This window comes from Pyrgilauda ruficollis, unplaced genomic scaffold (assembly GCF_017590135.1).
Source record: "Pyrgilauda ruficollis isolate IOZ18807 unplaced genomic scaffold, ASM1759013v1 scaffold2, whole genome shotgun sequence".
Taxonomy (NCBI): Eukaryota; Metazoa; Chordata; class Aves; order Passeriformes; family Passeridae; genus Pyrgilauda; species Pyrgilauda ruficollis.
The window spans coordinates 28,321,780-28,334,749 of record NW_024519206.1 but is presented as its reverse complement, the minus strand read 5'-3'; the positions used below and the strand labels follow the sequence as shown (position 1 = coordinate 28,334,749).

At 38.3% G+C, this 12,970-nt stretch overlaps 1 protein-coding gene across 1 annotated transcript in view; it reads left to right on the top strand.

Moving 5' to 3' along the window:
• Positions 1 to 12,970, top strand: part of CNTNAP2 (contactin associated protein 2) — a 1,012,072-nt gene that overhangs the window by 918,646 nt on the left and 80,456 nt on the right. Inside the window, exons 17-18 of the mRNA XM_041466404.1 lie at positions 5,764 to 5,982; positions 8,531 to 8,767. Coding sequence (XP_041322338.1) covers positions 5,764 to 5,982; positions 8,531 to 8,767 — 456 coding nt within the window. The remainder of the gene's footprint in view (positions 1 to 5,763; positions 5,983 to 8,530; positions 8,768 to 12,970) is intronic.

Sequence of the window (12,970 nt, the reverse complement as noted above, 5' to 3'; positions counted from 1 at the left end):
AAACCATCCAGATGCTTACTCCAATTATTGTAAATACAGTTATGATTTTTGACAACTACCTGATTATTAACAGACAGCCAAGCTACACAGTAATTCCTGTATTGCAGTCAAGCAACTTGGATCAACAATTTTTCTCTGTTATGTTGCTTTGGCAGCTTTAATTTTAAGTCGTGTCCTTTGAGAAGTGGCCTCCTTAAAGCAGGTCCTGTGTTTCAATATGGCACTTCACGGTAGCATCTGTAGCCCTTTCCACTTATTTCTGGCAGCCAGGAACAACCTACTAATGTTGTTTCCATGTCAGCATGGGCATGGTCTCTCTCAGCCCTGTGCAAATGAAGGCACCAGGGAAGGAAATTTAGAGATGACTTTGTGAAACTGTATTTAAACACAAAGATCTGAGTATAAGAGGGAAGGGTGGACAGGATAGTTACCTTCAAATCCTAGAATGCCCTCTTTTCTATTCAGTCTTCTTTTACATCTATTAAAGGCAGAGGGAAAGATTCCAATAACTATATACATCAGAACCGATCATGACCATTTGATAATCTTGACCATTTGATAGATTTCATATAAAGATGTATAGACCACTAGCTCTAGAAATATCTATCATCTTTTTATTTGGTTTGTTTTTCTTTTTTCATTTTCAACCATTACACTGAATTCTGTCTACAGGATCAGAGAGTGAGCCTTTTGTCAGAGGTGTATGTACAAACAAACTGTCCAAGAAGTTTGGCAGATGTTGCCCTTACAGTGCTACAATATTTTCAAGCTGTTGTTTTCTCAGAACAAATATCTCTCTGGCAGATTCAGTTTACAGCTTATAGCTTACTGTTGTAAGCTATTTTACAGCCAAGTGAGTGAACTCTGATTCTAGATGTAACATGGCATTTATTTCTAAGAATGGGATTTCAAAATGATTCTAAAGAAGTTAGAAACTCGTCTCTTTGATGTAAGTCAACTAAAACATCAGTCAGTCCTATTTGAAGGGTATAAAAATACATCAGGGGATGTAAGAGAAAAAAAGTACGAGGGAGGACATGAAAAATATCAATGGGCGTACATTAGAGAGGTGGTTGAGAGAAGGGTTGTAATCCCTCTTCCTTTTTTTTTCCCAGTTTATGTGTCTTGAGAACATCCACCTACTGTTTAGCATCTAGGGAGTACCCACCCATCCATTAACAGCTCTTTCTTTGCTGGCAGCCTCATTATAACTAGAGATCCTAGCCTGAAATTCATCAACGAACTAGAAAACAGGGGAGAAAAAAAAACTTGAAACACAAGGAGTTCAAGGAAAATGAGAGATCTAGCTGGTCACAGATCTTGAATGCCAGAAATGTCTATGAGCTCATGTAACTTGATCTTGTGTGTAGCAAAGGACATAGAATTGTGTGCTGCTTCCCCTGCAGCTGACCCTGCTTAAACTTGTGTTTAACTAATATCTATTAGAAAGCCTTGAAAGGAAGGACCCAAGAACCATGGACTCCTACAGGCAATGCACTCATAGAATCATGGAATTACAGATCAAATCATGCCAGGTTAGAAGGAGTCTCAAGGATCATGTGGCCCCCCCTTTCTTAAAAGAAGGACAGTCTAGACAAAATGTCCTAACACCCTGTCCAGCTGAATCTTAAAAGTGTCCAGTGGAGAGGAACCTACCGCTTCCTTGGAAACATTATCCCAGTAGCTGATTGTTCTCATTGTGAAATTTTCCATCTTTTGTGTCCCCAGGAGTAACCTGTACCCATTACCCTTCATCTTTTCCATGTGACTTCCTATCAAAAGGATTTCTCCATCTTCTTTGTAGCCACCCCTTAAATACCAGAACAATGGTGAAAAGGTCTCCCCCAAGCCTTCTTTCTCAAAGCTAAACACAGTTTTCTCAGGCTTTCCTCCAACATGCTTTCAAGTACTTTCATCATCTTTGTGGACCTTCTTATATTTGTCTTTGTTGAACTTCACAGGTTCTTGTCAGTCCGCTCTTCCAGCCCTATCTAGGTCTTCCTGCACAATGGTTCAGTTGTACCCCTTCCTTTTTATGGGCAAATGCCTCATAGATTTAAGATGAGGAAATGGTGAGACTCAAATAGAGCTAAAACCAACACAGAACAAAGAGTGAGAAGGGCATTTTGTTTGCCAGAGTTGCTCTTCTGTGTTCTGAACAGATGGCTGACAACATTCTGAGACCTTAGAAAATTGAATCGATGAGAGAAACGTGTTCAGATTTAATTATATGTAATTGTGCTAGGCACAGAAAGGGTAAAACTAAGCCACAAACCTCAGTGTATGAGTGAATTTATGTAGTAGGAGTACATAAAAAATTCACTCTTGTTCAATTTTATTAAATTTTCGTCACAAAACCCTGTTCTGACTGAATAAATTAAAACCCACACTAACTTTTTTTTTTTTTTGTAATAATTAGGCAACTTCAGACATTTGTTCAAAGTTTGATTATTATTCTCATTTCTTAGAAAAACTGGCTTTAGTTTTATGGTATTTGGTAGGCTAGAAAATAAAATTATTATTAGGAAAATTCACTTCATTACCTCAAAAGTGACCAGTACAAACCTCTGGTCATTTTTTGTTGCAGCTCAATTCTTACATCTTTTTTGAAAAAAATCCTGTGCTGGGTCAGTCATTCTGAATAAATACTCACATATGCATGCATTTGTTAGACATTTTTTCAATCACCCTACTCAAATGTTTGACAAAATAATAACACTGTCACATCAATCAAAGATGCATCTGAGCAAAAGGGATTATATCACACAAGGATTGTATGTGTAGACAGAGACTAAAAAGTATGACACACTGAAGGGAAAAAGCTAAACAATTGCCAACTTCTTGTATAAGAAGTTACGCTGAACTTCTGAACAAATTGGATGCTGTACTGGCTCTGGCTGAGGTGGAGCTAGCATTCTCCTCAGCAGCCCATATGCTGGTGTGTTTTGAATTTGTGCTTAGAGTAGGTTTGATACCACACCAGTGTTTTGCCTATTGCTAGTAGTGCTTGCACAGTGCCAAAGCTTTCTCTCTGTTCCAGTCAGGAGACTGAGGGTAGCAAAGGCATTGGAAAGGGACAGAGCCAGGACAGTTGATCGCTGACCAAAAGAACAACATCTTGCTCATCAGAAAAGCTATCATAGAGGAAAAAGAAGGAGTGGGGGCAGCACGGTGTGCTCAAACCCAGCCTTGAGAGTCAGGGTCTCAAGAGATGTGGGAAGAGCAATTGCCAATAAAAACTGAGACAAAAAGAATGTTGAATACCTCAGCCTTCTGCCTGTCAGTTGTCACCAGGCTACCTGTCTCATCTTTTGGGGGCGTGAAATTTCTTTTGTCTTCATTTTCTGACTAATGTGCCTGTGGTCAGATATTCATCCATTTCTGTTAAGACCTGTCATCTTACTCAGAGATGTCCCTGGTTGGAAAGTACTTATTCCATGAATATATCCATGAACTGAATAAGTTCAGTTCCACTGAAAATGGAATTAAGAATGAAGAGTCAGAACCAGTAACATAACTTGTATGTGAGATGTCCTATTTGCAGCCTCTGGCCATCTGTGAAGCTCTTTTCATTGACATATTTCATGGTTTTTTCAGTCCATCAGTCTAGAAAATACATTTCCTCACCTTTGGTATAAGAATCATGTTTTTAGGTAGGATGAGGAAGGATCAGGAAGTCCATAGATGCAGTATTATCTTCTCTAACTTTCAGCATCTCAGCAGATACATGCACTGACAACGGCCTCTGATGACAAGATTTTGCTGGAAAGCTATTCTTTCCCTAACTATAAGATTAAATATAAAAATATAATTTACATTTACACAATTGATGCTACTTTCAAATGGACTGATTTTCTCCTAAAACTACAAATTTAATTACATATATTTTAGTCTGTGGTACAAATTTTAGTTTAAAGCCATGAATAAAGTTAGATTATGCAGGGACAGAGCTTCTACTTGAAATATCTTTATTTGCCAATTTTCTTCACTTTCCTTTTTAAAAGAAGAATAACTTTCCTTTGAAAACTTAGGGATACTTCTATCCAGAAGACCAAAGGTTTGCAAAGAAGCACTCTTGTGGCAGTTTTCAAAAATTCTGGATAGATAATGGTCAAAGTACACAGTAACAATATTGACAATGTCATCAGCTGCCTCAGAATAAGAGAAAAAGCCTGCTAATAGGTCTTTAATTTACAGTCCTGTGGACTGACAGCTTTTGGGAAACTATTCAAGTCTGACAGTGAAGAGATCTGAGGCAGTTCTTCAAAGCAGAATTAAAGGAGAATTATACACACACACTTGAAAATAGATTTCAACACAACAGACAGTTTAAGTACTGGAGAGGTTTTACTCTAATTCCTACTTTGCCTGGGTTTATTGGCAGAACCACTGAAGTTACAAAACATAATAACATTAAAAATAAATATCTTTATTTCTGTAACAGCAAGCTTTGGCTTATACAGATTTTGTGCCTTGTAAAGTGCAAAAGGACAAACAGACTAAATCCATGGCTTATAAAATGGGAGTTTATTCAACAAACTAAATTATTTTATTCAGAAGAGAACAGAGAGAACAACAGCTTTTCAATTTTTTTCTTCTAGAAGCAGCCAATTTAAAAAAAAATCCATCCTATAATAAATTTGGGTTGAAAGCAAATTTTCTGTAAAAAACTTTATTCCTATCCACTCAATTTTCTTGAAAATGCTGTCAAGTCAATCTGATATTACCTTGTGAAAATCTATTAGGTCACGTACAAAAATGTTTCGCACTATTTATCAGCATTGTTAGTGATAATGAAATGGAGTGGTGCTTTTACCCCAATTTAATAGCCTTACTGAATAAGAGTTTTATAATAGTGTATTATCAATTCAACCTAAGCAGAAACCTCAGCTGTACTGGAACACTTAGACCTTAATTGGGCACCCAAGATCTTTGAAGGGAATTAAAAGGGAGCTCTGGCTTTTTTATTTTGTGTGTAGGAAAACCAAATTAAATTGAACTCTGGGTTGTCTTTACTTCTGTCTGGTATCCTCATTTGTGAATGCTGTAATTGATAATCCATTCTCTTTTAACCCTTTCATCAGATCTTTTGCTACCAGAATAGAATTTGCAGCACAAAGATATATAAACTAAATCTCAAGAAAGTCATAATTATACTACTTTATTAAAATAATTTATATAGTATTAATCATACTCAACATTCAATAATAGTTATCAATTATATATTTGCCAAGGATGACCTGAAGGAGTGACTAGTAGGGCTTAATGGAAATTCATAAAATTTCTAAACATGGTTTTAATCATACACTATAAGCAGAGCACTGTAGGGCTTACTAAAAATCCATTTCTTTTTCAGCCATAAAATATCACATGGATCTTAACCACAGCATTATTAGTTCATTGCAAGAATTAATTGCCCCTCAAAATCAAAACAAAAATTTAGATTTTTCCACCATTTCTTTATCAAAATGCTTATTCCTTTAAAAATAATTTTAAAAAATGTAAACTGGAAGGCTGCAGAGCACAAAGATTAATGCAATTGGTTGAGGGTCTGCTGATGAAGTCAAGAAGTTTGACTTCTTCTAAAAGTCAAAATCCTACTCAAGTTAGAAGGAACTGAACGTGCTTATAAATTCAGAAAGATGACTTAGCAGAACACATTTCTATCTGATATGACTCCTTACTCTTTGGGAAGTGTGAGTGAATGTGTTTACAAAGCAAGACTGCAAACAGATTGTGGACACCTCTTGCTTGCTATTTCAGCTGCTACCGAGGTCTCCTTCTCGTTCGACGTCGGGAACGGGCCGGTGGAAATCGTGGTGAGATCTCCCAACCCTCTCAACGATGACCAATGGCACCGGGTCAATGCCGAGAGGAATGTCAAGCAGGCCAGCTTGCAGGTGGACCAGCTACCCCTGGAGGTCCGGAAAGCTCCAACAGAAGGACACACGCGGCTGGAATTGTACAGCCAGCTCTATGTTGGTAAGGTGCAGAGGAGGCAGCCGGGCTTTGCTCTCACGGTGCTGAACATACTTTGCCTCGTGTCTTGCCAGCAGCATTTAGTGAATGTGGAAAGCTGTGCACCTCGAGTATTTGTGGGACAGCAAAGGGGGGGAAAAAGAAAAAAAAAAAGAAAAAGAAAAAAAAAGGACAAATGTGTCCATAATTACAGACATACAAAGATCAACTAAGAAAAAAATATTGTGCATTAGAAACTTGTCCTTTTTGTCTCTCTCCACCTGCACCTCCTGGCTGAAAGTGCCTCCAGCAGACTGCAGTGCCAAACTCCTTTTTTGCTGAGAGTCTCTTCCCAGACACACAAACACTTTTTCACCACAGAAGTGAAAACTTCTGCAGAGTTCTTGCCAGGACTGCATGTGCCTACAGTGCCCATCCTAGCCTCAGCAGCACTTCCAACCTCTTTAGATTTGATCATTGGCCATACTTTTGCATTCACAGCTCTCACTGCAGTCTTTTCCCTTTAGTCCCGTGGGCTATTTACTCATTTGATGTAGGAAAGCACCACACACTGTTACACAAATGCATTCCCTGGAACCAAGTTAGTCCAGCTGCTTTCTGGAGCTACTGGTTTCCACTACATCTGGGGCAGGTTATTCCAGCAGCATTTGTATTTCTCCAACTGTGAGCCGCAGGGCTGCAAAGTGCTGACGTGCCAAGTGCCATTAGCTGGAATCAGAACTGCATGAAATGTTGAGCAAAGAAGCACTGTCATACCTCTCTAGATATCTGTTACAAGAGAAGAAAGAAGTGAAAAGAGAAAAAAAAAATCTTTTTTCTCCATGTTAGTCAGCGTTCAACAACTCAAATGAATTAAAATTACGTTTAAAGCCTTCATTGCCTTAGTGATCAGCCCAGCGTCACTGCAAACTGTGTATAATGTGTCACCAGATGTGCAGGTGTTATTTACAAGCTCAGTTCTCCTTTGCCACTGTGATCCTAGAATGGCAGTTTCAAAATAAGCTGAAAGATAAAGTTTGTTTAAAAGAGGAACACTTAACCTTTAAAAAATACCAAGCCTTTTGCTGTAAACAGGAAGAGATGGAATTTTTTTTCCTAGCCTCAGTTCTTTGAGAATTGTTGATAATGATGATTTTATTTGTTAGTATTGAATTGACTGTAACACTAGCAATGTTTTGAAATACATGGTACCTTTATTGCCAAAAAAACGAATGTCATAATCTGCACCAGATTGTTTTCTTTCTGAATTACATCTATTTCATATCACTTGGTTATTGGAGCACACATACCAGAGAAGAGCTTTAAACTTTACCTGGAGTCACAGCTAGAATGGATTTGAGTTGGAGTGCCCAAAATGAATACCTGAATACCAGAGCCCTGGAGAGTAATGCTGAACAAGAATTGTTTTGGTGCCTGCTTTTCCATTTTCTGTAGAATAAATATCTATTCTTTGGGTGAGCAAGAGGGACTGAGGGGTGATGACCTTGTGTCCTAAGGGCTAGGACAGTTACTGAGAGGTGAAAGGTGGTTTTTCATCACTGCAGCATATATGGGTGTACATAGAATGGAATCACACCAGAGCACCCTCTGCCATGTGCACCCAGGAGAGACCAAGCCTTGCCTGCTCCTACTCTAAATCATCCAGTTACTGGTACTTGTTTTGAAGCAGCCCTCTCTGTTTTTTATTTAGTCCTCTTTCCCACTCAGGTAAATATCAGCCTCTGTGCTCAGTGGTGATGAGCATTCAGATCTCCTCAGGGACTCTCTGGCACCTGCAGCACTGCAGTAGTCGAAGAGAGGAAGGATGAGCAGAAAAGATGCCAGCACTCATTATTATTTACTCACTCTTTTTAGTTTGGGCTTTTTTTGATTGTTGTTTCTAATCCAGCCTCAGATGAGGCTTTCCTAGATGAAATCACATTTTTTCAGTGAGTGTTTACTCAGGATGAAAAAAGATTGTTCTTATTAGCTGCTATAAAAAACCATCTCAACCCAGATTGTCAAATGCAGTTTTCCAGTGTTCCATCCTTCAGTCTAGGCTCTGGTAAGTAAATAGCATACGTGATGTTTCTTGGAAATCAATGTGAATATTTCCTATTGTAACTGAGAATGGAGATTTGACTCCTTTTTTGTTTGTCCTTTGTGGCTTTGAAAAATGTCACACTGCATGGCATATTATGGCATTATTATTATCACCCACCATTATTAATCATTAGGAGAGAAAGGCTACACATTAGCAGTTGAGCCAAGCCCATTTCTTCCACTGTTATCTCTAAAAACATTGAAGTTGAAATGAAAGGAAATCTTACAGTGTAGGGCTAGAATCTCAAATGTCTAATTAGTATAAAGCAAGCATTGATAAAAAACTACTATTTATGCTTGCTAATGGTATGATATCAAAGTGCTAGGTTTCACTGATCTGCTGTCATTAGGACAAGGCAATTCCTTGCCCTTATAACGAAGTTACCACAGGCTTAGCAGGATATTTAATGTGAAGCAACAGCAATGAAACCCATTCAGTGCTGTCTCACCGTTCAACATTCCCTCTCAGGCGCTGCAGGAGGCCAGCGAGGCTTCCTGGGCTGCATTCGTTCCCTGAGGATGAACGGGGTGACGCTGGACCTGGAAGAGAGAGCCAAGGTCACGCCCGGGGTGAAGCCTGGCTGCTCTGGTCACTGCACCAGCTACGGCATGTACTGTGCCAACGGGGGGAAATGTGTGGAGAAATACAACGGCTACTCCTGTGACTGCTCCAAAACTGCCTACGATGGGCCATTCTGCATAAAAGGTAAATGCATCGGGGCAGGAGGCAGAATGGGAGGGAGAAAAAATAACAAGGGAATCAATGCTTCAGCTTCATTAAATAAACAAGTAAATCCTGTTTAATACTTCTTGCTAACAATTCAAGCTATACACTCATGTGTATATTTAAATGTGATTATTTAAAACCACACCTCTTATGAGGAGTACATGTTGCCTGTTTAAATCAAATAACACAACAACAAAATGCATCAGGAATGCCTGTAGTAATAGCAGGTCTGGCAGAGGGTATTCCATTCCAACTAGCACAATGTCATGGTAACTTCTTTAGAAGAAAAACATGGATTTAAAGAAAAGCTACCTAGTCATTCAGACATGTAGGTATGACATTTGGGTTGAATATCTCATATATTGGGAGGCCAGCATTTGGCTTAAAAATTTTATCCATCCGTAAGTAGATCAAGTCTTTTAGTACCTCAGACTGGGTTAGGGATTGAACCTGCTGGCATAAGGGAAGTCACAGAGCTCCCACATTTATGTCAGCCCTTTGGAAATGTTTAAAATATGTTCTGGAATTTCAAAAGAAATTATTATAAGAGAACAATGTACTGTGGATGCACAGGTCTGCATGAGAAAGACAGGAGCAAGGAAAAGCGAGATCCAACAAAAAAAAATTGAGACAAAAAGTACTAATTTCTTTTTTCTTGTTTGACTCTCTAATCCACTGCTTTTCCTAATAATTTTAAAAGATTTCTCAAAGTTTCAGATAAAAATGTGAAGGCTCTTCTCATCAGTATCCCTGATGTTGAAGAAACCTGTATCCTCATAAGGCGCTCCTCTGCTTTTACATTTGTCTCTCTGAACCAGGAATCCTGCAGGCAGTCTAGGTCACCAGGCACCAGAGTCCCCTCAAGAAGCTAATTTGGCAGTAGGGGACAGCACCTGGCCTTTGATGTTATGGTTTTCAATTCTTTCTCAGAGTTTTTTCCAAGTCAAAATCTGATCATTATTTTGCAAATATCCACACCCTGCCTTCTTTTAGCCACACTTACAGGAAGTATAAAGTTTATAACAGAAATAGGCAGTCTTTTTACCTGATGCTGTGTTGTGGACTGCATTTCCTCCCCACACACTTCAGCCACTTTAATTTTTACCCATGTTTGCTCACTTTCATTTCATTCTGTCACAGCAAAGCTTTGTCCATTGCTGATGTTGCTCACATTTTGGACCATCCTCTTCTAAAAGCCAAGGAATTGTTTTCATATCACCAAATATTCACATCACCAGATAGGGATGAATCTCTGGCATGATTATTTTTTAAATTCCAATAAATATGATGTATTTCTAGTGCAGCAGAAGGGAAGCAGCTGCTTCTCTAGGTAATGTCTTCCACTGTGCTTGCATGCAGGAATTTCATCAGCTTTCACCATGCTGTGCTGCTTCAAAAGCAAATTATAAAACATGTCCATTCAGTTCAGGACTGTACATACAGCAGCTCCTGAGAATGTGAATACAGTAATTTCAGTTAATTTAGCAAATGATTTGTCATGAATAATGGTAATGCATATTCAGTATTTCTGTTCACTAATGCAGTTATATGGTAGAGGAAACCTGTTCAGGTTGGAATTAGGTCAATCTCTCGCAGATCATGTGTTGACACAAAAAAAGGGGGGGGAAAAAAAGGAAAAGAAAAGAAAATAGAATTACTGCCACGCCATATTCACTGAATTCACTTCACAGCTTTTTCTATATTGCCAGAACTCACACTGACTTTTATTTGTGAGGGGTTTGTTCCTCTCAGGGATAGGTAAGCCCCAACCTTCCACCAAAACTACCTCTAAGCTAAAGTGTCTAATTTTTCCTGGATGTAGATCTAGCAGAATAAAAACATACCATTAATATAATAATAAGTGGGAATAATTGAGCACCTAGCACAGGCAAGCCCTGGTTTTGGCTGGCCTGTAAGCACTTCCCTAGCAATGACAGTAATATCATGTAAGTTATACTCTTCTCCTTATCAGTGTCCCAGTGCAGCCAAGGGCCCAGAGCTCTGACAGGGATAATTTGGGCATGCAGTGAAACTTGCTGTGAGCTGGAGCTCGTGCAAAAGTACTATTAGAGCAGGGATGTCTGTGCCATACAGTGTTGTGCCATTTAAACATGACATCAGATCTCTGTTTTCAATATCAAATCTGTTCCAGGCTAAAAAGTGCTCTCTAAATCCTTTAGATCTTATGTACATGGTTTAAATTGCCAATTTCCTATCTCTTAGTGCTGAAGACTGTTGTACTCATCTAGAATATTCCCAAGTGTGATCTATTGTGCGTGATATCATGAGGCTTCCCTACAGAAAGAACAATGGGATACTGGGGAAAAAGCTAGAGGATAAATTACACAAAACAAACTGGGGCATCCTATGATTGAAATGATTGTAAAATCTCTGTAACAAACAATGCTGGTAATGAGGTCTTTGAAAGAATTCATTACAGCCCATTACATTTACATTGTCAATTTAACTTGCATTATGCCTTTTAAATCAAGTAAAGCACTGGAACAACTTATGTGTGTTGTCAAGTTTCCTAGACTTGTGAAAGAAGGGAGTCCTACTTTTTTTTTCTAATAACAGCTCCTGGAATCTTATACTGTGTCCTCTTGGCCTATGAGACAAGAATTAATGTATTTTCTAGAAACAATGAGCAAACATACATAACAACTGCAAAATAAGTAATGGCAAAACAGCCAAGTATGTTTTAGTTAAATAAATATTTTTAAAATTTACAAAAATTTGAAGGATTTTGGAACTTTAGAATTTTTTCCTGTAAAATAAAATTATGCCTGAATTATATTTAAACTTATTTTGATGAAGAGATTGTAATTCTTATATTTCAATCCATTTTTCATTAATGCTTTGACACTTTCCCCTCTGTAAAAGCACTGAAATATCTATGAACATGTTTTCAAATACTGTATGATCTGTTTTCAATTTTTTTTTTCTTTATAATGACAGAGTTGAATACTGCTCTGTCACTTTTATAACCTGTACCACAGTATGCTGTTTGTTGCTTTAATGCTGGTAAATCTAATACGAGGCAAGCAGGAATATTTTCCTTTGTCACCTTCACTAGGAATTCCCATTGGCTGCCAGAAAATATCATGGTTGGTGCTTTGCAGGATAGACTAGGACTAGATTTCATTATTTCACTCCTCTCAGTAAATATTCCAGGCCAAATAGATCTGTTGATTTGATAATCAGTAGTGCCTGACATCCCATTCCAACCAATATGAGATATTACCAAAAAAATATGCTACTCAGCTGGAGTGAAAGGTGGCACAATGTAACCCTTACAATATAGCCCAGACTTCCCTTCCCATTGATTTTCTTTTGCCACAGGAAAGTTTCCTTATCCAAAGGCTTCATTTTGATATTGAAATCGCTTGCCTGCAGTGAACTTCTTGGGGTTGGTTACATACTGAAAGTGCTAGGAGATGGGAAAATTGAAGGAAAAAAATATTGCTATAAGGAAATCACCATACAATGGTTCATGAGTAATAAACACATTTCACAATAAAAACAGGCCTTCCATGCTGTGGATTCTTTCTCTGATGAAATCTGTCCTGAGAGCCTCTGACTGATGACTGACAAGAAATTGCATTGTCTCCAGCCTTATTAGCAGCACACCACAGTGTGAATGATGTTGTAGTGGTCTGGAAATTACACTGTTTCTTTACAAGGACAAAAATAAGTATGAAAATGCAGTCTGACATCTATTTTAACTGTATTTTTGTTTCGTGTTTGAGGCATATGCAATTGGTTTTACTTCTTTCATTGCTCAGAGAAATTGCTCTGAGGAATAGCTGAAGAGTTTCTGCCGTCCTGCAGATTGCTTTCTGACCTTTCCCTGTCCTTTGTTTAAGCATAAATTCTGGGGGTTTTTTTCACCCACAGCTGTCCTATCATCATAAAAGCATTTCGGAGAAAACAATTAATTTTTGTTCCTCTAAAAAACAAACTCTTTCCTCTCTTTAAACAGAAGATAGAAATAAAAATAAAAAGCAAAGGTCAAATGCAGGGCATGTGGCAGCATTCTGATGTGGGACATATCCCAGGGAGAAAGCATTCCTCCTTTGGTATTGAAATGCAGTGGAACAACACCAGGAGAAGAAATTACACCCACCAGGAGTGAGGCCAAAAAGCAAAATTTTTTTTAAAAATTAAATAGCTGGTGCTATG